Source organism: Globicephala melas, chromosome 1 (assembly GCF_963455315.2).
Source record: "Globicephala melas chromosome 1, mGloMel1.2, whole genome shotgun sequence".
NCBI lineage: Eukaryota > Metazoa > Chordata > Mammalia > Artiodactyla > Delphinidae > Globicephala > Globicephala melas.
In genome coordinates this window covers 33,928,345-33,954,885 of record NC_083314.1, presented here as the reverse complement: position 1 = coordinate 33,954,885, position 26,541 = coordinate 33,928,345, and the positions used below count along the sequence as shown (strand labels likewise).

At 42.9% G+C, this 26,541-nt stretch overlaps 1 protein-coding gene across 2 annotated transcripts in view; it reads left to right on the top strand.

Annotated features, from left to right (window-relative positions):
- Positions 1 to 25,096, top strand: part of DSTYK (dual serine/threonine and tyrosine protein kinase) — a 56,401-nt gene extending 31,305 nt beyond the window's left edge. Inside the window, exons 3-13 of one of the 2 annotated variants that reach the window (XM_060293510.2) lie at positions 5,841 to 6,510; positions 11,109 to 11,341; positions 11,968 to 12,051; positions 12,714 to 12,890; positions 13,515 to 13,644; positions 14,020 to 14,176; positions 14,623 to 14,755; positions 16,645 to 16,758; positions 19,077 to 19,191; positions 21,721 to 21,792; positions 22,365 to 25,096. In XM_060293510.2, coding sequence (XP_060149493.1) covers positions 5,841 to 6,510; positions 11,109 to 11,341; positions 11,968 to 12,051; positions 12,714 to 12,890; positions 13,515 to 13,644; positions 14,020 to 14,176; positions 14,623 to 14,755; positions 16,645 to 16,758; positions 19,077 to 19,191; positions 21,721 to 21,792; positions 22,365 to 22,552 — 2,073 coding nt within the window. In that variant the 3' untranslated portion in view covers positions 22,553 to 25,096. Of the gene's footprint in view, positions 1 to 5,840; positions 6,511 to 11,108; positions 11,342 to 11,967; positions 12,052 to 12,713; positions 12,891 to 13,514; positions 13,645 to 14,019; positions 14,177 to 14,622; positions 14,756 to 16,644; positions 16,759 to 19,076; positions 19,192 to 21,657; positions 21,793 to 22,364 lie in introns of both variants that reach the window. The other variant, XM_030872770.3, reaches the window with a different exon arrangement.
- The last annotated feature ends 1,445 nt before the right edge of the window (positions 25,097 to 26,541 follow it).

Genomic DNA, 26,541 nt, shown 5'->3' with positions numbered 1-26,541 from the left:
GTTTTTCATTTTCACCAAGAATTTTATGAAACAATGTATTCCCTCACCGAACGAACTTTTTGGCCAACCCAACAGACCACACAGAGGCTATTCAGTACATTCTTGTCAACTTGTCTGTTATCTCATTCATCACAGTATGAAATCAGATAGTTCTGATCCTTAAGGGCTTCATGCTTATGAGTTGAGACGCAGACCTAAAGCCTTTACTTTGGGGTGTTTGGGACTGTAAACATATTTCCACTTTTAGCATGATGGCCTCATGTTTCCTGTGGCTAGTTCAGGGCTTTGGTTGGGATTATGGTTTTTCCCAAGTCTGTTATGGCCTCTGAGTTACCACTCCCTACTTTTTACTAGGTAGGGAGGTGAGCTTGTATCTGTTCTATGCTGACTGCTGGGGTGAAGCTCTGGGTTGACACAGCTGCTTGTGGCCTGTTATATTCTAGAAAGCAGCTCAGTCAGTCGCAGCTCCCCAGTGGAGAGTGTTTGTACCAAGAGTAAAGGGATTTTCAACAGTGTAACAAGAAGAGGGAGGTATTTGCCTTTATATGTAATTGACATTTAAGAGTGATAGTTCAGGGAACTGTATAAAAATGAGGAAAAATCAATCCTGTGTAAAAACAGATGGGAAAAACCTCCCATTGCCCTGTGAGAGTGGGCATGGGAGGAGAATTGATAGTGACGATAGGTAGAATACAGAGACAGGGATTGGAGTCGAGGCTGTGTCAGTTGCTGGGCAAGGGCAGGACTCTTATATAGTTATGTACTTCTCTTCTGTGTGATGTAATGAGGCTTCAGAACTATAGGGAAAACAAAGATATTTATGACCTACCTGAGTACGTGATCATCTTCTGTTTGAACCATCAGTTAAGATAATCATCCTTAGCTATCACTGAGTTTCAGTAATGTGCCATGAGCCGTAGAGTAAGGAGTCCTCACCAGTAAGAGCCAATATTCTTAGGAAGTGGTCAGGCTTCAGTGATTGAGGCATTTCTTCTTGGCACTTAAGGTAGTGTCATTTTACATAAAAAGCTTTTACATAGAAAACAAAACCAGAGAGGTAAATTCTGGTGTTTGCAGAGTAGCAATCTCCTTTCTATTACATTCTCTTAATCTTGCCAAGAAAATTGATGTAATATATCAACTTATGTAGATTCGACAGATTTGTGCAGATGTATTCTAAAAGAGAAATCTCTTTAGGAATTTGCTGTGACTCAAAATGGGAATTATGGCGTACTCTCATGATTCCCTGGGATTCTTCTTCCTTGATTGAGTTAGGAGCAAAATGCTTACTCACTGCTTTATTCTTGGAGTAGATGCAAATAGCAGGTCCAGATAAATGTGTGGGATATGGGCTAAAAATAGAAAATTTTGTATAGGATGATTGAAAGTGGTTTTGAGCAAGTAGTAAAGGCATCATTTATTCATCCAGTAATTGCACATTTATTTATTTATTTACTATTACTATTTTTTTGGTCACGCCAAGCAGCAGGTGGGATCTTAGTTCCCCGACCAGGGATCGAACCCACACCCCCTGCAGTGGAAGCACAGAGTCTTAACCACTGGACCACCAGGGAAGTCCAACTGCACATTTATTTATTGGATGCTCATTAAGTGCCAGACACTGTTCTAAGTGCCAGGAAGGAACACAGCCTTCCATGAAACAGTCTGAGGTCAGTCTTCCCTCTCAGGTGGCCATAATAGGACCCAGAACAGGGCTCATCCTCTCTGTGAATTTTTTTCACTCCCTGTCTCCAGGAGACAGTGATGGCTTCCCTTTTTGTTTATAACCGTCAGGCATGAGTCATCCCTTTGCCGTGAGTATTGCAGAATCACATATCACATTCCAGTCTAATTTGTACTGCTGCCAGGGTCTCAGCCAGCAGCTCTTTTTGCCTGTCTTCCAACAGTCTTGGTAGTCAGAACAGTGAAACCGACTGCACAAGTTAATTAACTGGGGAACGGAGGAGAGCATGGTACTTGTTTTCTATCCATTTTTGTTTAGTACAAGATGTATTTAGGAGTAGACAACTTCTTTCTAGGTGCCAATGTACCAGGCAGTACCTACCATCAGAATTCATTTTGGGGGAATTTAAAAAAATTGAAGTATAGTTGATATATAATATTATATGTTACAGGTGTAAAACATAGTGATTCATAATTTTTAAAGGTTGTATTCCATTACAGTTATTATAAAATATGGGCTATATTCCCTGTGTTGTACAATATATCCATGTAGCTTATTTATTTTATACCTAGTAGTTTGTACCTCATAACCCCTATCTTGCCCCTCGCTCCTTCCCTCTCCCCACTGGTAACCACTAGTTTGTTCTCTGTATCTGTGAGTCTGTTTCTTTTTTGTTATAGTCACTAGTTTGTTTTATTTTTTAGATTGCACATGTAAGTGATATCATACAGTATTTGTCTTTCTCTAATTTCACTTAGCATAATGCTGTCCAAGTCCATCCATGTTACTGCAAACAGCCAAATTTTATTCTTTTTATGGCTGAGTAGTATTCCACTGTGTGTGTGTGTATATATATATGTATGCCATATCTTCTTTATCCACTGAATCCATTTTTTAAAAAATGAATTTGCAACTATGAGCAAATAAAGTCAACTGTCCCTTACAAAGGCTATTGGTTCTACAAATGGACGTGGCAGCTTTGGCTGATGGTTGTGTTACACACACAAAATGGTCCTTTGAGGAAAACCTGGAAGCTTATTTTAGAATTTTAAGAAAATCCATCAAATAAACAAGCCAACAAAATTCTTCCTGAAAACTTTCTAAACAACACTTAACTTAGGTTTTGAATATTTAGGCTTTCTTCCCTTAATATTTCTATAATAAGTTTGATTGATTTATACCTTTAAAAAGATATTTACTTAAGTCAGAAGCAATTTTTAAAATATTTTAAAAAACCACTGTCATCTGTAATTATCTTGTTATAAATTTTCAGTTCTTGGGGTTCTCTTCTAGCCTATCTAATTATTATATGTCTTTAAAGTTTTGGCACTTAGGCAATTGCATGTGGTACTCTAAACCCTAAAAGTTCTTACTTACCCACTTTTTGAATGTGCCTCATGAAGTGACTGGTACTCCAGCCGTGTGACTCAGTGTAGTGAAGGGGCTTGTTTTGAATAGCAGGGTGAGTGTCACACTAGTCTTCCAATCAGAAAACATTCCATGCAATTCGAGGCACACATGAAACAGCAGATTTCTTCTTGGCCTAGGCTTGGGTAGAAAGCACGAGGATTTATACAGTGTTTGCTCAAATTACAAATGCTGAGATGGTAAAAGCACTTTTAGCTTTAGGGAGTTCAAGGTGGCCAGCCAAATGAAAGTTCTGTGACCTACCTGCGAATAAAATTTATGAGTTCTTTGTTGAGGAAGAAGGTGAGACCTTTGTGCTTTGCTGGAAATAGGAGAGCGCTCTCTCTCTCTCTCTCTCTCTCTGTCTCTCTGTCTCTCTGTCTCTCTGTCCTTCAACACACACACACACACACACTACAAGAAACAACACATACACACACAACACACACACACACACACACACACACACACACACACACACACACACACACACACACACACACACACACACACACACACACACACTACAAGAAACAATAGGCTGGCATTTCCCAGCCCTTTCTTCCTTATCTGGAGGAGATCAAAAAGGAAAAGATCCCAGGTTTTGATTCTTAAAAATCTTTCATCAATGATACCTATTGCTCAAAAAAGGAATAAAAACAGAGTATTAGTCTGAAAGCAAATAAACAAATTGATATCTTAGATTTCAAATAAAGTAAATTTGCTACATCTGATAACTGTTAAGGACACAGACTTGAGCAGATTTGTGTTGAGTTCTTTCATAACTCTTTAAAATGTACTAGAATTTTGCAAAGGATTGATTTTGAGTCTGCAGACTTTGGAGTTGGTGTGCCTGCAATGGTGATATAGGCACAAGTCTCCAGGTCAACACTTAGGTCTGGAGTGCCAGGCAAAGTAGGCAATTTCAGAGATTTGGAGGAACCTATGCATGGATGGAAATACATGCTCTTAAGTGCTTCAAGATCCTTAGGAAAGAAGTAGAACAATAAAAAGAAACTACTAGCTAGGGAAAGGACCTGTGGAAAGTTGTTTCTAAACCAAAAATCATTCTTGAAACTCACTTCAGGCGTTGGGTTTATCAGTTATGATTGGATTCATCGTACATAACAATCAGAAAAGTAGGGACTTGCTTAAGCAAGACAGAGGTTACTTTCTTTCCCTCACATAAAAGAAGTCTAAAGCTAGGCAGTTGAGGGCTGGTGTGGCAGCTCTGTAGTCATCAGAGATCCAAGCTCCCTATTTCTTTTTTTTTTAATTAATTAATTTATTTATTTATTTATTTTTGGCTGCATTGGGTCCTCGTTACTGCATGCAGGCTTTCCCCAGTTGCGGCTAGCGGGGGCCCCTCCTCGCTGTGGTGCATGGGCCTCTCATTGCAGTGGCCTTTCTTGTTGCAGAGCACAGGCTCTAGGCGCGCAGACCTCAGTAGCTGTGGCACGCGGGCTCAGTATTTGTGGCTCGTGGGCTCTAGAGCGTGGGCTCAGTAGTAGTGGTGCATGGGCTTAGTTGCTCCGGGGCATGTGGGATCTTCCTGGACCAGGGCTTGAACCCGTGTCCCCTGCATTGGCAGGCGGATTCCCAACCACTGCGCCACAGAGAAGTCCCCCTATTTCTTTTCGCTTCATCATCCTCAAGGCTGGCTTCTACTCTCACGTTTGCCCAAGGACTGCAGGATGATCACTGCTGCTCTGTCTGTCACATCTGTGCTCCAAGCAAGAAGGGCAAGTCCAAAGGGTGTACTTACTAGTAGAATCAACCCTTTAAAGAGCTTTCCTGTTGCCCCACCTATTATCGGCCACCCCTGTCTATAAAAGACATTGCCTTCCCAATAATGCAGAGGTTAAATATTGGATAGGCAAATCTTAATCTCTGCCAGACCAAGTGAACATGAGCATAAAGGTATTACTAAGACTTAGGTGGCTAAGACTTTGGGATGCCTGCCAACTCCTAGAATAGGACCGTAATGTTTGGCAGATCTAGCCTTTAGTTTGCTGCTTGATTGATTGATTCAACAAAGTTAAGGACTTACTCTGTACTAGGCACTGGAGTTATAGTAGTGAACAAGATAGACATGGTCCCTGTCCTCAAAGAGTTTATAGGCTAATGGGAAAGAATTAGGTTTCAAATAAATAAATTTTAAATGTGTTGAACATTAAGAAAAGGAGAAGTAGAGAGTGCTCGGGATTGTGTAATAGGAAAGACTCCCGAGGGGTATGACACGATGTATACGTTGAGATTTAAAGGACCTTGGGAATTAGCCGTGTTAGAAAGATAGGGATGAGTTAGTCAGGTTAGAAAGAGGGGGAGGAATGTTCTAGGCAGATTCACTCCCAGTCTGTTAAGAGTTCTTTCTTCATCTACTAGTTGTCTTATTTCTTCATCAGAGGGAATTAATGGGAGTTTCCAAAGCAACAAAAGGGACTAAATATTCTTTTTTATCTAAAATGGCTAAAAGAAAAAATAAATAAATAAAAATAAATAAAATGGCTAAAAGGACTGCCATCCTTTCTACTTACTTGTTTTTTCACTCTCTCTGGACAAGTGCCTGCCTGCATAGGCTGCACCAGGGAGTGTTGGTAACCAAGGAAGGAGGTGGACCCATGATTGGGGCATACCGAAGTTCAGTTGCCCCATCATAGATCTGGATTTTGGTCTCAGTGTGGGACTTTGGGGAGGCAAGGATTGGTTCTGACCCTGAAGTGCTGATATGACCCCCTTCCCCTTCTAGGAAGTGGACATTGTGGTAGCACCGTGCCAAGGCCTCCGGCCCACAGTGGATGTTCTGGGTGACTTGGTGAATGATTTCTTGCCTGTGATAACCTATGCACTCCACAAAGATGAACTCTCTGAAAGGGATGAGCAAGAGCTTCAGGAAATCCGAAAGTATTTCTCCTTTCCCGTATTCTTTTTCAAAGTGCCGAAGCTGGGCTCGGAGATAATCAGCTCCTCCACCAGAAGAATGGAGAATGAAAGATCACCACTCCATCGCCAGCTAACTGACCTGGGCTATCTGAGCAGCAGTCACTGTAACTGTGGGAACCCCAGCCAGGACACCAAAGCTCAGAGCGTGTTGGTGGAGCAAAGTGAGAAGCTGAGACACTTGAACACATTTTCTCACCAGGTGCTACAGACTCACCTGGTGGACGCAGCCAAGGCCCTGAACCTGGTGCACTGCCGCTGCCTCGACATCTTTATTAACCAGGCCTTTGACATGCAGCGGGACCTGCAGATTACTCCCAAACGTCTAGAATATACACGAAAAAAGGAGAATGAGTTGTACGAATCACTGATGAATATTGCCAACCGAAAGCAGGAGGAAATGAAGGACGTGATCGTTGAGACGCTTAACACCATGAAGGAGGAGCTTCTGGATGATGCTGCCAACATGGAGTTTAAAGGTAGGTCCTAGAGAACTTGGTAGGGCGCGGGGACTACAGCATCCTCTAACTCTTTTCCAGCTGGAAGTTGAGTTCATTAATTCTGAAGCCCAAAGGAACCTCAGGATCATCTCACCTATCCCCACTGTCATTAGCAGGAGCCCACCTTAAATCATTTAGCCAAGGTGGCATCTTTTGTTCTGAGAGACCTTCCTGGAAGATTCCACCATCATTCCTTCCTAGGACTGTTAGTCCAGCTTTTGGTAAATTCATCCCAATAGTGCTCTTTAGTCTCCCGTTTATATCTGTATCCCCTTGGCCTTGATAAAACTGGAGAAGAGCTGCTTGAAGAATGTCACTGAGTCATGCTTCAACCCTGGCTCCTTTGGCATGGCCCATGCTTCTTTGTCTGTTCTTTTTTGTGTGTCATGGTCTCATTTTCTTTTCAGGCTGCTCCTGAGACCTAACTCAGAAGGATTTCCCAAAGTAGCGGTTTTGGCTTTTCTGGCATTCCCATTCTTCATGAATGACTGTTAACAAAACTGGGCCAAATGCTTAGTCTGGTCTTTTGGTGTCTGAGGTTTAGATGCTACTGACTTGTTATACTGTCTTCTGCATGAACATTAGCTCTACTACCTATTAATTAAAGTACGTGGTTTGCAAGTTACCCTTTAGGTTCTCAGTCATGGCTATGCATCCAAATAACCTGGGAGGCTTTTTGAAAATGTAGATGCTTGAGACCATTAAAGACCGCTCCAGACCTACTAATCAGCATTTCTGACATGGGACCTAGCCTCAGTTTTTTGTCTTTGTTTTTTTCTAAAACAACCTCCCTAGGTGGATTCTGCTTATTGCCATTTTCTAGATGAGGAAACTCAGGCTTAGACAGGTTAAGTACTTTGCTCAAGGTCACACAGCTACTAAATAGTAGCGGCAGAATTTGAATCTAGACAGTCTGATTCCTGAGCCCATACTCTTAATTTCCATGCTTTACTGCTTCTTAATCTATTCCCAGTGACCGATGCTACCATCTTCCTGGGAACCAGCTTCAAAACCTCAGCATGGGGACTTCCCTGGTGGTCCAGTGGTTAAGACTCTGCGCTTCCAATGCAGGGGGCACGGGTTTGATCCCCGGTCGGGGAGCTAAGATCCCACGTGCTGCGCGGCTCGGCCAAATAAAAAAAATAAAAATTAAAAAATTTTAAAAAGTAAAAAAAAAGTCTTAAACAAAAACCTCAGCATGGTCTTTAACTGTTTTCTTTCTCTTGTCCCCGTATCCAGTCAGTCGCCAAGTCCTGCTGAGTCTTCTTCCCTATTTCATATATACCTTTGCTTCTCTATTCCTTCCTCTTTAGTCTAACTGAACTACTGTTACCTGACTGATCTCACTGAGATCTTTCTCTCCTTTCCCCAGTTCATCTTTATTGGCTCTATTTCTACAGACTGAGTTAAGACTCCTTTAGCCTAGTATTCAAGATCTTCCAAAGCCTAACCCTTTCCAACTTTCTCAGTCTTATTTCCCACTATGCACCTTCCTGTAATTTCTTTTTTGGTTGGTTTCAACTGCTTCCTGTCCTCTGTATGCTTCCTTTATTCTATTTTATTTTTTTTTGCTTATGCCCTGCCCTAAACCTGAATCTCTTTTATTTGTGAATTTTCAAATCCTACCTACCCTTCAAGGCCTCTTCCAAATAACATTTTTCATGAAGTTGTCTTTAATTTTCTTAGCTAATAATGATTGCAGTTCATCTGAACTCCCATAGAATTTCATCTGGAACTGAAATTTCTGGTATATTTCACTTTTTATCTTATTATTATAGTTGTTTATGTTCCTCTATTTTCTCAAATCCTAGAAATGAAGAACAGGATCTGGGTCTTTATTCATCACTATATCCCTTGCAGCAAATAACAGAGTCTGTGTATAGTATATCTTTGGAGAATGAATGAGTGTGTGAGTGATGGTATATGTTTGTCACACTTATAGATACAAAGGAAATATACTTTAGCAAGCATAGCATGCTTGATTTCTTATAGGTCTTTCTAAAGATGAACAAAGATCCCTCTTTGGCGAATTCCCATTGTAGGGAGGAGTTGCTGAGAAGTGCTCACTTGCAGTGGAAATCCTAGGAAATCTTCTGAATGTTTAATTTAATTCAGTGCCTGAATAAAAGACACTGGAGCATCAATGCCAGCATCAGAGTAGACATGATAAAGGGTTGTCAGGGCAGGTAGGTTGAGCAGTCAGTGAAAACATTTGATTGTCTATCATGTACCAGGTAATCATGTTTGGTACCTGGGGCACAGTGGTTAGTTCAGATGTGGAGTAACTGGGAACAAGTACATCAAATGTCTGGCTCTGTTAACTACATCATGGACTTGTGGTTCTACTTACCTAGTTGGCTACATCTTAGACAGGACTTACGTGCTGCTTCTTACCTTGTTCTAATACATTCTGGGTATCCTTCAGGCAATGACAAGTAGATTTAGAAGAGAGCTGCCACATATCCTATGGAGCCAGATTTTTTTTTTTTAATTTATTTTTTGGCTGTGTTGGATCTTCGTTTCTGTGTGAGGGCTTTCTCTAGTTGTGGCAAGCGGGGGCCACTCTTCATCGCGGTGCGCGGGCCTCTCACTATCGCGGCCTCTCTTGTTGCGGAGCACAGGCTCCAGACGCGCAGGCTCAGTAGTTGTGGCTCACAGGCCTAGTTGCTCCGCGGCATGTGGGATCTTCCCAGACCAGGGCTCGAACCCGTGTCCCCTGCATTAGCAGGCAGATTCTCAACCACTGCGCCACCAGGGAAGCCCCGGAGCCAGATTTTTATTACTGATTTTTGTTTGTTTTAAAATAAAGGTAATGCATGCACACTAGGTATCATGACATACATACTTTATAAATTATTTATTTTTTGAAAAGATAGTACCTATAAACGTGGTACTTTACTCAAAGATAAAAAGATACTGTCTCCTAGTCATCTAGTTTTCCTCTATATGTTCTTCTGCCCTTGCTTTTTCACTTACCCCATATCTTAGAGATCTTTCCATAAATGTGCAGAGAAATTTGTCTTCTTCTAATGGATATACCTTAATTTATTTAACTGTTCCCCTACTGCTGGATATGTAGGCTGTTTCTTGCTTTCTTTTCTTTTTTTAAATAAATTTATTTATTTTATTTATTTATTTTTGGCTGCATTGTGTCTTTGTTGCTGCGCGTGGGCTCTCTCTAGTTGCGGTGAGTGGGGACCACTCTTCGTTGTGGTGCACGGGCTTCTCATTGCGATGGGCTCTCCTATTGCGGAGCATGGGCTCCAGATGCACAGACCTCAGCAGTTGTAGCACACGGGCTCAGTAGTTGTGGCTCGTTGGCTCCAGAGTGCAGGCTCAGTAGTTGTGGTTCACGGGCCCAGCTGCTCCACAGCCATGTGGGATCGTCCCAGGCCAGGGCTCGAACCTGGGTCCCCTGCATTGGCAGGCGGATTCTTATCCACTGCACCAACAGGGAAGCTCCTTTCTTCCTTCCTTTCTTCCTTTCCTCCCTCCCTCCCTTTCCTCCCTCCCTCCCTCCTTCCCTTCCTTCCTTCCTTCCTTCTTTCTCTTCCTTCCTCCCTTTCTTTCTTTCTTTCTTTCGTTCCTTTCCTTTCCCTTCTTTTCCTTTCCTTTCCTTTCCTTTCTTTCTCTCTTTCTCTCTCAGAGTATACTGCATTGATCATCATTGTGCATGCATGTATTTGAGACTTGTAAGGGTATATTTCTAGAAAAATAATTCCTAGAAGCAGAAACAGTAGTTGGGGCAAAGGGTGTATAGATTTCTTTTGTTTATTGGTTGGTTAGCTTAAATTTTTGATAGATATTGCCAGATTTCTTCCAAAGAGGTAGTACCAATATAAGTTTCTAACATTAGAGAGGGCCTTTTTAGGAGGGAATTTTTATAGGTGATTTGTCTTCTCTTAAGTTCTTCTGTCCTCTGGTTTGCAAAACAGACTTTTCTAATCCTGAGAGCTAGTAGCATAGTGGGGACAACGTTCCAGTTTTACTTTTTATTTCTCTAGTAGTTGATTAAAATTGAATTCTTGACTCTTGGATTTTTCTCATTAATATGCTAGGAAGTGTGAATTATTACAAAGATAAGAGGCTTTGGAATCCATGAGCTTTGGATTCAAATGCTAGCTATATTACTTCCTAACTGTACCATCCCTTCCCAGTACCCACTTTATTCTCTCTTTGAGGCTTTTTCCTGACATATAAAATATAACCAGTAATATACCCCTGACAGTGTTGTTGTTGGGATTAAATTAGATTACATATGAAAAATACTTACTGTGCATTTCAGATAGTCTGCAGTCAATAAATGTTGTTTCTCCTCTTCTATAAATGTGATATAAGAGCTGACAAAATCAATAGGTTCATTCTGTACACAGTTGCTCCTTCTCACGATTCTTAGATGCCTTAAGTAGTTGAGGATTGCTTGGCCCATGGTCATACTGAGAGTCAGTTTGTCAGCCATATGCGTTTAGTAGCTGTTGTTCATGGTAGCTCCTTGGGTCTGACTTGGGAGCTGCCTTTATTCAGTGTGCCTGCCCCTTCCCCTCACAGCCAACTAGCTTTTTGCTCTGCCTCCGTAGATGTCATTGTCCCTGAGAATGGAGAACCAGTGGGCACCAGAGAGATCAAATGCTGCATCCGACAGATCCAGGAACTCATCATCTCCCGGCTTAATCAAGCAGTGGCTAACAAGCTGATCAGCTCTGTGGATTACCTACGTGAGAGCTTCGTCGGAACGCTGGAACGGTGTCTGCAGAGCCTGGAGAAGTCTCAGGATGTCTCGGTTCACATCACCAGTAATTATCTCAAACAGGTACTCAAAGGGTAGTTAAGAGCGTGTCACAGATAACACATGAAACAGAATCCACCCACGAACCCAGCTTCAAGTTAGTCAAGAATTTCCCTTTCAACTTTTTGCCAGTCCAGTTTGAATTCTATTTTATTTTCCTATCTCATGACCACTGTCCGTGGGAGGTGCTTGTGAACGGTCAAATTGCAGTTAAGTCAATGAGCAAGAAGATGAAGATGAAGTAAAGGAGCCCAAATAGTCACCAGATAGATGATCAGCCTGCATTGACTCTGCACATACACTGAGGGATAGATTTGGGAACCTTGAAACTGCACCATGTTCTTGAAATAAATATCATTTATTACAATTTTTTTTTTTTTTTTTTTTTGCGGTACGCGGGCCTCTCACTGCTGTGGCCTCTCCCGTTGCGGAGCACAGGCTCCGGACGCGCAGGCTTAGCGGCCATGGCTCACGGGCCCAGCCGCTCCGCGGCACGTGGGATCTTCCCGGACCCGGGCACGAACCCGTGTCCCCCGTATCAGCAGGCGGACTCCCAACCACTGCGCCACCAGGGAAGCCCCATTGATTGCATTTTTAATTAGCCACTCTACTCAGGGAATATTGACTTTCGTTTGTGTACTCTCTTTCAGATCTTAAATGCTGCCTATCATGTTGAAGTCACATTTCACTCAGGGTCCTCAGTTACAAGGATGCTGTGGGAGCAAATCAAACAGGTAGATGTTGTTTAGGGAAGTGTTTTTCAGCCCCTAGTTGGCTTATGTGAATCTGGTCGCTCCAACAGAAACTGACGTCTAGGGTGTCTGTCCTAAACAAACTGATGTCTGTCAGGGCAGGTGGCCATTTGTCGTGGTTTGCCTGCCTGGGAGAATCCTGGTTTATGCCTGTTCTGAAATAATTATTAACAGTGCCCCCTTTAACTCTTAAAAGTGATGTGTCTAAATGATATTTTATGGAGCCATAAAACCCTGCTTCATTATCTTCTTCATATTTCTTTTTCCCAACCTAAGTGTTTTCTCAGAAGCAGGCTTTGTTGCCAGAGGCCATGAGTGCGGTTTCCTTTCTGATGTTCCATCTGACTCTTCCGTAGAGTTATTTGCTGTGTTTAGAAAGGGGTTTATCAGGCACCCCCAGTACTGAGTGTAATGTATTGATCTGTGAGCACGCAGACTAGGCCTAGTGTTCTTTGATGCTTTCCGCTGGGCTGAGCCCCGATTCTGAGGTAGATGGAATTGGAGAGGAGTGCTGGACTTCATACAGCTCTTATCTTAAGATCCTGGCCTAACGAGTGGGTAACCCAGAGAGGGAGGGATGTTGGTTCTTCCTGGTGGTTCCCGTCTCCCATCCCTCAGTGTTCTCACTGTCCTCACCCTGACAGATCATCCAGCGCATCACATGGGTGAGCCCACCTGCCATCACACTAGAGTGGAAGAGAAAGGTGGCCCAGGAAGCCATCGAGAGCCTCAGCGCCTCCAAGCTGGCCAAGAGCATTTGCAGCCAATTCCGGACTCGGCTCAACAGTTCTCATGAGGCCTTTGCAGCCTCCTTGCGGCAGGTGGGTATATAGGAAAGGACATACAGCTGGATCAATCGGAGAGGAACCTCATCCACTGTGGAATGTTTCATCTACTGCTGTCTACATAATTTTTAAAAAGTCATCAGTATATTTCCTTTCTATTCTGTTAAAGGATAATGCTAAGTTACAGGTTGTTTCATCAGTAACTTTTTCGTGTGGATATTTCTCTAACTCTAGAGAGAATGGAGGGAACTCAATTAATGTCTCCCCACTTCACTGAGTGAGGAATGAAAATCGAGGGGTAGGCATTTTATATGAGTTTATATAGTATTTTAGGGATGAGTGACAGAAAGGGATGACATTCCAACTTCCATAGTAGTTTGCAGTTATGTGACATCTGCGTATCCCTTTGGGGTGTGCGCGTGTGCATGTGTACATGTGTGTGGAGGGGAGGGTGGGTAGACGTGATTATGCATCCAGGAAGAAAAAGTATTCCTTAATGAATGCTCACGGTCTGCCAATCTCTGAGCTATGTTACATATATCTTATTTAATTCTCACAGGTATCCTCATGAGGTAGATATTATTATCCCCATATAATAGGTGAGGAAGCCAGAGCTGGGGACCTGGTAAGTCATATTTCTTTCTTCTTTTTCCTTCCCAGCTGGAAGCTGGCCACTCAGGCCGGTTGGAGAAAACTGAAGATCTATGGCTGAAGGTTCGGAAAGACCATGCTCCCCGCCTGGCCCGCCTTTCGCTGGAAAGCCGTTCTTTACAGGATGTCTTGCTGCATCGTGAGTCCTTATTTTTTTTCCCTAGTAAATTGGAGAAGGAAGGTTCTGGATACCTGACATCCTCATGTCCAACCCTGGAGAACCCCACTGTCTAAAGCTGCTTCCTTGTGAAGCTGCCTAAACACCCATTGATGTGTTTTTGAATTTCTGATGAAGTCTGTTTGGTCCTGCTATTTATATAGTTCAAATAACACAACCAAAGTTTATTCAAATTAAACCAGTTAGGTTACTACTGGTTTAGAAAACATCCAAATTTCTTCCCCTGGCATAATTATGACTTCCTGCTTCTAGGCAGGTCCACGTCTAAGAATCTTAGGGAGGTTGCCCAGCAAGTTCCCATCCTTCCTGCCTTATCTCTGTCTCTGTACCTTATAGGTAAACCTAAACTGGGACAGGAGCTGGGCCGGGGCCAGTATGGTGTGGTGTACCTGTGTGACAACTGGGGGGGACACTTCCCTTGTGCCCTCAAGTCAGTTGTCCCTCCAGATGAGAAGCACTGGAATGACCTAGCTTTGGAGTTCCACTACATGAGGTGGGTTCTGGTCTCATTCATCTTCGTGGGGAACGATCCAGAGAAGAAGCTTAGAAGCCTGGTATAAATTTTGTACCAAGAGCTATAGTAAACCTTGTCTCTCCATTCCTATGTCTCAAAATGTTGTAGACCAGTATTCCAGTGTCTGGCCCAGAAATGTGCTCTCTTCAAGGCCTTTCCTGCCTCTACCTGCCCTTTCCCCACCATCCTAATTTTTCAGACCCATCCTTCCATTTGACTTTCTTCCTTAGTCCTTAAGGCCTGTCAGTTTTTAGATTCCATAATTCTCTGTCCTCGTTAGAGAGGCCATTCTCTTTGCCCTCTCGCTGTACTGAGGGCTATTACCTCTGGGCCTGGACTCTGCACGGTCTCAGGGTTATTTCTTCCACTGTAGTGACATGCTATGCAAGGTTAGCTCTAGCCCAGACCTTTCCGCTCCTCACCAGGTCTCTGCCGAAGCATGAGCGATTGGTGGATCTGCACGGCTCCGTCATCGACTACAACTATGGTGGTGGTTCCAGCATCGCTGTGCTGCTCATTATGGAGCGGCTGCACCGGGACCTCTACAGTGGGCTGAAGGTGAGGCAGGGCAAGGAGGGAGTGAGGTCCAGCTGGCAGCCAGATCCACAGGTTCCTTTCTGGCCTTTCCTCCTTTCTTCTTTATTCAGAGCCTCTAGCTCTCATAAGACAGTGTTGGAGTAATCAAGCTTTATTACCTTCATTTCCAAAAAACCTTAAAAATGTCTCAGAACATGTTTTTTTGCCCAGTTTATATCCAGAATACTGCAGTTCACCACTTTTACCTCTCGTGGTAGTGTAAAAATCTAGACTACACAGAAGAGCAGAAAAGCTTTCTATAACTCTGCTATTCTTTCTCTTTTTTCGTTCTCAGTGAATTAAGCTAGTTTTTATTGTCAACAAGTATTTATTAGTGACTACTTTGTACAAGGCCCTGTATTAAGCAACATAAGGGGATGTCAAAAAGTATAATTGGCCGGGGGCTTTTAAAAGAATTGTAGGGACTTCCCTGGTGGTGCAATGGTTAAGAATCCACGGATTCGATCCCTGGTCTGGGAAGATCCCACATTCCGCGGAGCAACTAACCCCCACGCCACAACTACTAAGCCCGTGTGCTGCAACTACTGAAGCCCACGTGCCTAGAGCCCGTGCTCTGCAACAAGAGAAGCCAGCGCGATGAGAAGCCCGCGCACCACAATGAAGAGTAGCCCCTGCTCACCACAACTAGAGAAAGCCCGCACGTAGCAATGAAGACCCAACACAGCCAAAAATAAATTCAAAAAAAATTTTTAAAAATAAAATAAAATAATTGTAGTCAGTGAATATTTCATGAACAGGTGGCATTTGAGTTGGATAAATGAACCCTGATGGGTAAAAGTTGGGCAGATGGAAAGAAGAGGTCATACCGGGGGAAGGAATAGCTTAGTGCCCAGAACATTTGAAGGACACTGACTGTGTTGGAAGAGCTGGTTCATTTGGGGAATAGAGGGGAGATAATATGCAAAGAAATGTTGGGAACAAATTATAGAAGACCAAAAACGTTAAAAGTTCCATAGCATTCAAATTCTGCCGTAGACAGTGAGAAGTGGAAGATTTTGAATGAAGGTGAAATACCCTCAGTTGGATGTTGAGTTCCCCTCATCTAAAACAGCCACCAGCGGGGAAATAGAGAGGTTTCTTTTGTTTGTCCTCTACATTGGAGCTGGAAAAGCTAACCCCAGAGTATCTGGTAGGTCCCTTCTCACAGGTGCCTCTTGTACCAGTTTATATGGAATAAGACAGAAGAATCCTCAGAAATGCTTGCAGGAGCCATGAGAAATCAATATGGTGAATAAAATGACTCTGCAAGCGGCTTTCCTTCTTCATTTCAGGGGAGTTAAGCTAAGTACCATGTGATGCTTTTCCATAAGTGGGTTAGACAACCATATATGGGCTTTTGGATGAGTGATATAACATTCTCCAGAATTCAAGAGACCCTAAATTGGAGGCTTGGTAGAAGTAAGATGGGTGACTTTGGTATTTGAATCCATAAAACCAAAGGCTAACCAGTCCTACAAAGCAATGGAAGTAAATCTGCCTGAGAGTCCTAGAAATACTCACTTTGAGCCTCTAAGGCAGTTCTAGAGTTTGTTCAGGGTTAGAGATGCACTCATGCCTTCAGGCGTTTGGTTGTAGCTCTCCTAGTCACATTTGGGGATCATCCGGCTGGCCTAAGTGCTGCCTCCAAGGGATCTGACCTGGCCTTTATGGCTTGCCCTTCCTTGCTTTTCCTTTATTTCCCTCTCCTGACTGCCTTCTTCTTCCCTTATTCTCATCCACTTTTCTGTCCTTGTGTACCCTAGTGTGGTCAGTCTTTCAGTATCTCACAGAAGGAACTCTTCGTTGGTATAAGCAAGTTGGATTGAGGAGTTGTCTTCTTAGTGACAGGTAAACCCTTTTGTCTCCCCAAGGCTGGGCTGACCCTGGAGACCCGTTTGCAGATAGCCCTAGATGTGGTGGAAGGAATCCGCTTCCTGCACAGCCAGGGACTTGTCCACCGTGATATCAAACTGAAGAATGTGCTGGTAAGTAAGAGCTGTTTCCCCAAGATAACTCCCTGTCTCTATGTGTAAGTGACCTTTGGAGGGAGGTACACATGAATGTAAATTCGGTCACAGGAAAAGACTGTGACCAGTTAACAGCAGAGTGGATGGATGGTATCTTGGACTTGAAGCTTAGGGAGGAGTTGCATCATAGGCCTAGCTTATTTTGCTTAAGATTTTTTCTCCCAACACTGTTGAGAAAATTTAAACTTACAGAAAAGCTAAAAGAGTGGTACAATGAAGACCCACATACTGTTCACCCAGATTCATATTCTGTTTCCTATTGTAGTCTCTCTTTGTTTCTCTCTCTCTTTCTTCACACACACACATACACACACACACACATTTTTTACTGAACTATATGAGAGTAACTTGCAGATAAAACTTTACTCCTATATACTTCAGCTTGTATCTTCTAAGGAAAAGGACATTCTTCCACTTAATTAAAATGCCATTATTCACACCCAAGAAGTTTAAATTGATACAATATTATCAGTTAATACACAGTCTATATTAACATTTTCCAGTTGTCCCAAATATGTTCAACTATCCCAAATATGGTCTATTTGTTTGTTTGGCCCAAGATCCAATCCGAGGATCATACAGTGCATTTTGTCATGTTTCTTTAGCCTCTTAATCTAGAATAGTCCTGCCTTTTTTTGCTTTTGTGACATTGATATTTTTGAGGATTCCAGGTCTTGTTATTGCTTAGGGTTTGAGATGCTGGATGAGGACTGAGATAGGTAAACACACCTTAAAAGGTAAGATAGTCATGAACCTACCAGTCCTGTTATCTAAATTATAAAGAATCTTTTGACATACTCCTTTTGAAAATATATTGGATTATCACTGAAGTGTCTCTGGCAACACTTAAATGATATATAAAGAGGGCTTCCCTGGTGGCGCAGTGGTTGAGAATCCGCCTGCCAATGCAGGGGACACAGGTTCGAGCCCTGGTCTGGGACGATCCCACATGCCGTGGAGCAACTAAGCCTGTGAGCCACAACTACTGAGCCCACGTGCCACAACTACTGAAGTCCGCACGCCTAGAGCCCGTGCTCCGAAACAAGAGAAGCCACCACAATGAGAAGCCCACGCACCATAACGAAGAGTAGCCCCCGCTCGCCGCAACTAGAGAAAGCCCGCTTGCAGCAATGAAGACCCAACACAGCCAAAAAATAAATAAATATATTTTAAAAAATGATATATAAAGATGATAGCAGTTTTAGGGGGAGGGAAATATCTTCCTAAAATTCTAGGCTGAAACCTAAGAGGCTTGTCAATAGCCAAATGAGACAGATTTTTTTTTTAATTTTTATTTTTATTGAAGTATAGTTGATTTATAATATGTTAGTTTCTGGTGTACAGCAAAATGATTCAGTTCTACATATATATTCCTTTTCATATTCTTTTCCATTTTATGTTATTACAAGATATTGAATGTAGTTCCCTGTGTTATACAATAGGATCTTGTTGTTTATCTGTTTTATATATAGAAGTTGTTATATGCTAATCCCAAACTCCTAATTTATCCCTCCCCTACCCCCTTTCCTCTTTGGTAACCATAAGTTTGTTTTCTATATCTGTGAGTCTGCTTCTGTTTTGTAAATAAGTTCATTTGTATCATATTTTAGGTTCCACATAGAATTGATACCACATGGTATTTGTCTTTTTCTGTCTGACTCACTTCACTTCTTTTGATAATCTCTAGTTCCATCCATGTTACTGTACTATTTCATTCTTTTTTATGGCTGAGTAGTATTCCATTATATATATATATGTGTGTGTGTGTGTGTGTGTGTATATATATATATATATATATATATACACATCTTCTTTATCTGTTCACCTGGGACAGATTTATTGTCTTGGACCTCAGGAAAGGAAACTAGAGGGAATTAAAAAACCCTCCTCAGCTGACTAGAGGACCTCAACCTTCTTATTTAGCAACTTCCTGCCCTGGGTTCTGGAGGTCAGAGGAGAATAATCAGGAACTAATAATACTTTCCTCAGTGCCCTTCATTTATTCATTCTTCCAAGATTTGCTAAGCTCCTGATATGTGCTAGGCACTATGCTAAGTGCTGGGGGTACAAAGATGAAAAAGGCAGTCCTTGCCATCAGGTTGTTTACAGTATGGGGAGAAGACAGTAATGGGAGTGAATCTAGAGACAGGGAGAATAGAGGCAGAGTTGATTAAGTACTGCTGTGAGGTAGATGCCTACTTTTGAGCTTGGGTATGCAGCTGAGCGCTACGTGCAGGACCAGGCATAGGATGACTCTCACCCTGCTTTGTTGGCAGTTGGACAAGCAGAACCGTGCCAAGATCACTGACTTAGGATTCTGCAAGCCAGAGGCCATGATGTCAGGCAGCATTGTGGGGACACCAATTCATATGGCCCCTGAACTTTTCACAGGTAAGCTGGAGGGCAGGGAGTGGGTTTGGGCAGGGCTCCGTGTTTTAACCAAGTGCTACCCTTTGGGCTAAGTAGTATCCACAAGTACTACTGGCAGTTCTGGCACAGGCAGGGGAGAAACCAGAACAGGGGAAACCTAAGACAAGTAGGGGGACAAGTGAAGAGGTAAAGGGGCAAGAAAGAAAAGTGTAAATGGGAGTCACCAACTGTTGTTTTGGATGTCTCTCTGGGCTATTAGTGCCATCATTGCCATAGTCAGCCAATTATTTAATCCTAAAGTATTGATTGAATAACTCCTATATAATAAGAGTTGTCCTCTATCATTAAAGAACTTACAGTTGACAGAGATATATTGAGAGGTAAAATAATTAAGAAGCAGTATAAGACAACATGTGATTAAGTGCTACATAATGTTGGTGTTCAGAGAAGAAATGTTAGATGGTTTTGTGGTAGAGGTGAAATTCTGGATAGAAACTGAATGAGATCTGGAAAATTTGGTAGGTGGGAAGGGAAGTCAATATATTTATTAATATATTCTTTGAGCTAGGCACTGTGGGTATGTTATATCATATATTTTGTTCCATTTAATCCTCATGACAATTCTGTGGTGACATTGATGCATTTTTATGTCCACGTCATGGATTAAGTTGAGGCCAGATTGATGAAGAAACCCACCCCAAAACACTGAGCTAGACGTAATGAGGCTGGGATTGGAATTTAGGTCTTTCTGTCTCTCGAGTCCAACCATGTTAAGTAGGAGAGAAAATTCTGGAGGCTGGGGGAGAGGAAATAGGAGCAAAATTGCCGATTAGAAATAAGCATGACAGGAAAGAAATCAGTGTGGGAAGTAATAGCAAACAAGTTGGAGATAAGATATATTTGAGCTTGAAATTTATGCAGTGGAGTGAAGGCTTGATGTGAAAGAAGTAAGGAGCTATTGGGCTTTTGAACAGGTGAGGGATGAAAAGAGATGTTCATGGAAATGTTTAGTAGCAGTAGGTAAGGCAGATTGAGTGGCAAGAGCCACGTAGGGAGACCAGTGGTGGAGACCAGACCTAGGATTAAGTTGGTAGTAGTGCTGAAACAAAAAATGTTACAGATTTGAGATCAATTCAGAGGAAGGATGGGCGAGATTTTGTAATTAACTTGATATGGGTGATGAACAGGAAGGAATGACTAAAAGATGACTCTGAGGTTTTGAGCCTGAATGGATGAGGAAGGTTGCGTCATCGCCAGGGAAGGTGGAAAGGGAATGGCAGGTCACTTGTTAGTATTGGTAAGACTTAAAATTAGCAATTTATAATATTTGGATTTCTCTCATTAGCCACACGTCTTCCCCCAACCCTTCATTGAGTGATACATATAAGGATTAGGAGTTAGTTGGATAGCTGTAGTCCTACGCACATTGAAAAGAAATAGACAGTCATCATTTTTCTTTCCCTGACTTTTAAAAAAATTTCTATTCCCACTTTTATTATTTTATCTTGGCTACTTCATATTTAAATTCATTTGATTATTTCTACTGCAGTTCACCCTACTGCTGTAAAAATAATCTTTCTAAAATATTTTCTTCATGTCACCTCCTGCTCTAAAGGATAAATGACTCCTGCTGCCCATCAAATCCAGACTCTTCTGTCCGACTTTAAAAATCTTTATGTTATGGTTCCAACCTATCTACCCACCTGTATTTCCCAACTTTATTTCCCTAACATGACCTTTCAGGATTAATCTTTTTGATTGTCCCATTAAAATGAAGGCCCGGACTTCCCTGGTGGCACAGTGGTTAAGAATCCGCCTGCCAATGCAGGGGACATGGGTTCAATCCCTGGTCCGGGAAGATCCCACATGCCGCAGAGCAACTAAGCCCGTGAGCCACAACTACTGAGCCTGTGCTCTAGAGCCTGTGAGCCACAACAGCTGAGCCCGAGTGCTGCAGCTACTGATGCCCGCGTGCCTGGAGCCGGTGCTCCGTGACAGGAGGAACCACCGCAATGAGAAGCCCGTGCACCCCAGCGAAGAGTGGCCCCTGCTTGCTGCAACTGGAGAGGACCCGTGTGCAGCAACCAAGACCCAACACAGCCAGAAATGAATGAATGAAAGAATAAATAAATCAATTTATTTATTTTAAAAATAAAAAAGTACTTCACACAAACAATAATGAAATACAAAATATAATGACTATCAGTGAAATATAAAATAAATAAAATAAAATAAAAGGCCTGTTTTCCTTCCCCTTTGTCAGGTTCTAGTCTTGGCTCTTTCAATCTTTAGCCCTCCCAGTGCCATAGTTTTCCGTATTATAAAATGGGCATTATAAATGTGTCCTGCCTAACAGGGTTGTTATAAGAGATAATGGGCATTAAAGGCTTTAGGAAAGAATGTGTAAAGGCCTCTGCAGATGCAAGTTAGTGGTGATGCTGTTGATTCCCTCCCTGGCTCACTACTTGTCACCCTTTCTTGCTGTAGGGAAGTATGATAATTCTGTGGATGTCTACGCTTTTGGCATTCTTTTCTGGTATATCTGCTCAGGCTCTGTCAAGCTCCCTGAGGCATTTGAGAGGTGTGCCAGCAAAGACCATCTCTGGAACAATGTGCGGAGAGGTAAGAACCACGAGCCTTGCTTTGCCCTGACTCCCCAGAAGAGAGCAGACTGAGACCAGGCACTGCTGCAGCGGCCTCCTGTCCTCCTCTCTGGCCACTCCACAGCAGGACCTCATACACGTTTAAACCATCATGGAATCCAGAAAGGACATTTAAGTCAAACCTCTGCTTCCAGGCAGCGTGGTTCTGAACTCTCAGACAGGTTTTTATCTTTAAAATTTCTAATTCTTCAACATCCTCTGCCAGTGTATTCCAGTTTTTCATCACAGTTACTGTTAGGTTCTAACCTAGATAGCTGCAGCTGAAGCCAAAGCTCACTGCATTGTGTAGCATCCTGAGCCCCAACTGGGGCCCTAGTTCCCTGGATCCTCTGCAGAGAGTGGCTCACTGATAGAGCAAAAGCCTTTCACTTCTCTGGGAAGGAGGACTGTGCTGGTTCTTCCCAGACCAAAGAAGTCATTTGTGACTCCATCAGTTTCAAGGGGACAGAGCCTGTGAGCTGATCATGCCTCTTCATTGTGTCGGTTCCCTTCTCGCCACCTCGGGTCTTATTTCCATGCTCCTCTCTCTAGGGGCCCGTCCAGAACGCCTCCCTGTGTTTGACGAGGAGTGCTGGCAGCTGATGGAAGCCTGCTGGGATGGTGACCCCTCGCAGAGACCTCTCTTGGGCATTGTCCAGCCCATGCTCCAGGGCATCATGGACCGGCTATGCAAGTCACATTCTGAGAGGCCAAACAGAGGACTCGATGATTCTACTTGAAAGCAGAGACCTTTCTCTTTCGCTCTTTCTTTCTTTCCTTCCCCTCACCTTTTGGCTATGGGAAGAATTTGACATTCATTACAGAGAGCTCCCAAGGGGACTGATGCTTGCGGGGCAACTTGAGACCTTTCCAGGCAGAGATGACTCCTGGATAGGGAAGAGTTGGATGGCTTTGAGCATATCCAGCAGTTCACTGATGCCCAAGCTGTTTCTTTAGCCAAAAAGTCAGTATAAATCTCTTCTGTATGAAATTTCAAGAAAAGTCTTACCTAGTTCCCTTTTCCAGACTGTCTTTTAACTCCAGCCATAATCGGGACTCTGTGCTCCCATAGTGGAGCCCACATTCCTAACATTCTTTGGAAGTCTTAGTTCATAGCTCCGTTTACACATGGGAGGTTAGGTTTTTCTCCACCCAGAGTCCCTTTTCAGTTTATCCCCCGTGGCTTAGTCTGCTCTCAGATACCAGTTTTCTAGCAGATTGCGCACATATTTTGCCTGAGTAGGGAGAAGCAAGGGAGGGGCTAACGCTTAGTAAGGAGATGAGTGGTTGCAGTTCATTTTTTAAAAAGTATTCTGAGAAAAGGTGCAGGTCAGCCAGAGTCCATATGTAGATATTTGGAAGTGTTATTTAAACGCTCAGCAGGCTGAGTACAGGAATACATATGTATAACACGTGTGTATACTTTGCTTTTGTTGAATAACAGTGTCTGCTAATTTGGGGTTCTTCTGTTGCTTGGCATCCATTATTTAGGTGATGCAATGCCATGAAATGTACTGTATTGTATATTAACTTGGGAAGACACTAGATATTCAAAGAGGCCTGGCAGCACTTGGGCTGTAGAGGGCTCAACAAGGCCAAAGTCCTGAAGACTTTACCTCCTAGCTTTGGTTGTCTGTGCTCCCACGTGGTGAGGTGAGATTGTGGCAGGGGGAGGAAGAAGGATGGGATGAAAGAGTTACCCTCACTGTGTTCCATCCTTCTTACCAACTTAATTAGGGCAATTTACCCCAGCCTGAAAATGATTACCTGGCCATTTTTAATGTGCTTGAGGTCTGGTCGCTTCTGTTGCTTCAGAATTGAGTGACGGACCTTCCTGCAGAGCAATCAGAAGACGCGGTGGAGCCTGGGGCTCCAGAGTAGCTGCCTTAGTGCCTAGGGAGCCAGCGGCAAGGTCAGTCTGGGGGCGTTGCGGAATGCACGTCGGGGTGAGGTTTCCACAGGCATGCCCTAGTTCCCTGGATCCTCTGCAGAGAGTGGCTCATTGATTGAGCAAAAGCCTTTCACTTCTCTGGGAAGGAGGACTGTGCTGGTTCTTCCCAGACCAAAGAAGTCATTTGTGACTCCATCAGTTTCAAGGGGACAGAGCCTAGGCAGCAGCTTCTCCTAATTTTTAACACTAAAATTCAAGGAAAGAGTGAAGGGAGGGATATATTACTACCACGGATAGAAACAGGGGACTGGTAGAACTCTCAAGCAGTACCTGTCAGCTCTCCAATGCGTTTTTTTTGCATTTTCACTTGAGCTGCCAAAGAGGTGTTGACAAAGCTTTTTCCTGATCAGCAAAGTGGTTTGGGGTAGCGGGGCTGCAAAATGATAACTGCACTGAATGACACTTTATTTTTTGGCTTATTATTTAGCACTGAGAAGCCAAAAGGGATTGGTGATTATAACAGCACTTTGGGGAACAGACTCCCTCTGGCCTTGCTTTGGAGAGACGGCATGCGTGGTATTCCATCTGACCAATCAGGGAACCTCCTAAGTTCATACTGCATCAGAGTGGAATAAATGGCCCTCGAAGAGTCCATTGCCGAAAGAGTAGTTGCTTTCTTTGAGTTTTCAAAGCTTGATTTTTGGATTTGCTGGATCAAATAACCCACTTTTTCTTTAAAAGAAAAAAAAAGAGGGTTTATCCATCTAAATGTGGGGGTGGGGTGGGTTAGGGCTAGTGTGATGTTTAAGTGGGTTAGGAGGGAGTCAACTTGAGAAACCTGTATGGCAAACTCCCTTGGGGGGTTTTAAGTACACTACTGTTCTGAAAAGGGTTTTATTTTTAACTTTATCTGCTTTGTTAACTAACATCCAGTCCACAGAGCTGACTGAAGAGACTGTGTGTGAACACCTGACACTGGGGGGACACCTTACTCAGAGGGTTGGAAAGGAAATTGGCCTGGACAGCTTGTTGTCTTTTGTCTTTATGTAATGTTTTTGTTTGTTTCAAAGGACTAATGTTTATTATTACAGTGTTAAATAAAAAGTGTAATATACTAAGTGTGTAGAATAAAAGTGCAATAACAAGAGAAAATTACTTTGGCACAAACTTCAGTTCTTACACGCTCTCCCTCCTTGTGCTACCTGTCTCTTTCCATGATATTGTTACAGCGGGACAGTGTTAACTGTGTATATTTTTAAGAGATGCAACTATGGGTTAAGTCTTCATTTAGTGTAATTTTGAATGGCTGGGTTTGGTTTTATAGAGTATTGTGTATACTTCTGGGGTGCACAAACACCAGATGTGCTGTATAATAAAGATCACATTAACGTTTTAGGTTCATATCTGTTTGGCTTTTGTTTTCCCTTAACCTCACTGTGTCTACAGAATGCTCTCTATTCCATTCCATTTCCACTGGGACCCTAGAGGTCTTTTAGTTTGCCTTGGAGATCGATGGAACATGTTACTCTCCCCCATGGATTGCTCTTGGTCTCTCGGCACTTGACATAACCACTACCAGAGGGTAAGGCCCGGGAATGGGAGGCAGGAGAGCCAAGACGGGGGCAAAGTGGAGTGATAGCAATTTATTTTTCAGAGCCTCTCCTGGGTTCACACCCTTTCCGCCAGCCTCTTTTCAGCACGAACTTGCAACATTCTGAACTTGTGCACAAGCCTATGTACTCTTCATTACACTGTGAGAGAATCTGGGCGTGGAATCTATATATGGGCCTATCTGCATTTGGAATATGTGAATTTTCTTTTTAGCCTCAGCCTGCTCTTCAGATTTGCTTGCTCGGCAGTGCCTGATGGACACCATCATAGGCCTCTACCAGCAGAGCAGCACTATCTGTAGCCACCAGGGACTGTCAGTCAGCACGCAGCATGCCTTCTCCCAGAGGGTGTGCGTGTTTGTTTTGTTTTGGATTACCACATCCTACTCATAGCTGCTTCACTTTTTGCTGTAACTGCTTGTGATCTGACTGCAACACAAGTTTGGCCAGGAGATGGCAGCACACCTTAAACAGTTGATGTGTTTGTGATTAAGTCTTAAAGAAAAAGCTAAGGTTGAATCTCTGGTTCTCAGCCTCCCCTACACAATAGTCATCTAATGTAGATAAGCCTGTTACACTTGTGAAACTCTCCACTAACTCCAGCCATCTTTCACAGCTAAATATATCCCATCTTTATGCATATACCGTATATTCTCCTACTATAAAGTTCAGAATGACTGAGTTCTCTTTCTCATCATTATTATTTTGGAGAAAATAGTTTGTGGTATATACATTTTTAGATTGCATATGCTTTTCCAAGAACACAGTCCTCAGCGGCCTTGTTCTTTAAGCAGAGCAACTGGGGTGGCCTTCCTGGCCTTCCAAACCCGTTTGGGTGGGGCTCAGAGGGGAGAGGCCTAGTTTCTGAACATTATTAAATTCAACTTCAGAATTTCTGTCTTTAACAGGTCCCCAAGGAGTCCACAAAGTGCTAATTGAATAGCCTGCTTTCAAGTGTAGTTATCACAGGTGGCTATGTACTGGTTGAGACCTCTTAGGGCACTTCTAGGGATGGCCTGTTCCTTAGCATATTCTAAAGGTAGCATTTCAGATCAGTGGGAAAATCGACTATTTAACAAAACTGGCTATCCATCTGAGAAAAAAATAGACTCAAATCATCATGCAAAAAAAGGTATACCAAAGATCTAAATGTGAAAAAAGGCTGTAAAGGAACTAGATAATAGCACACACATTATTTACCATATGCTCGGCACTATTCTAAATGCTT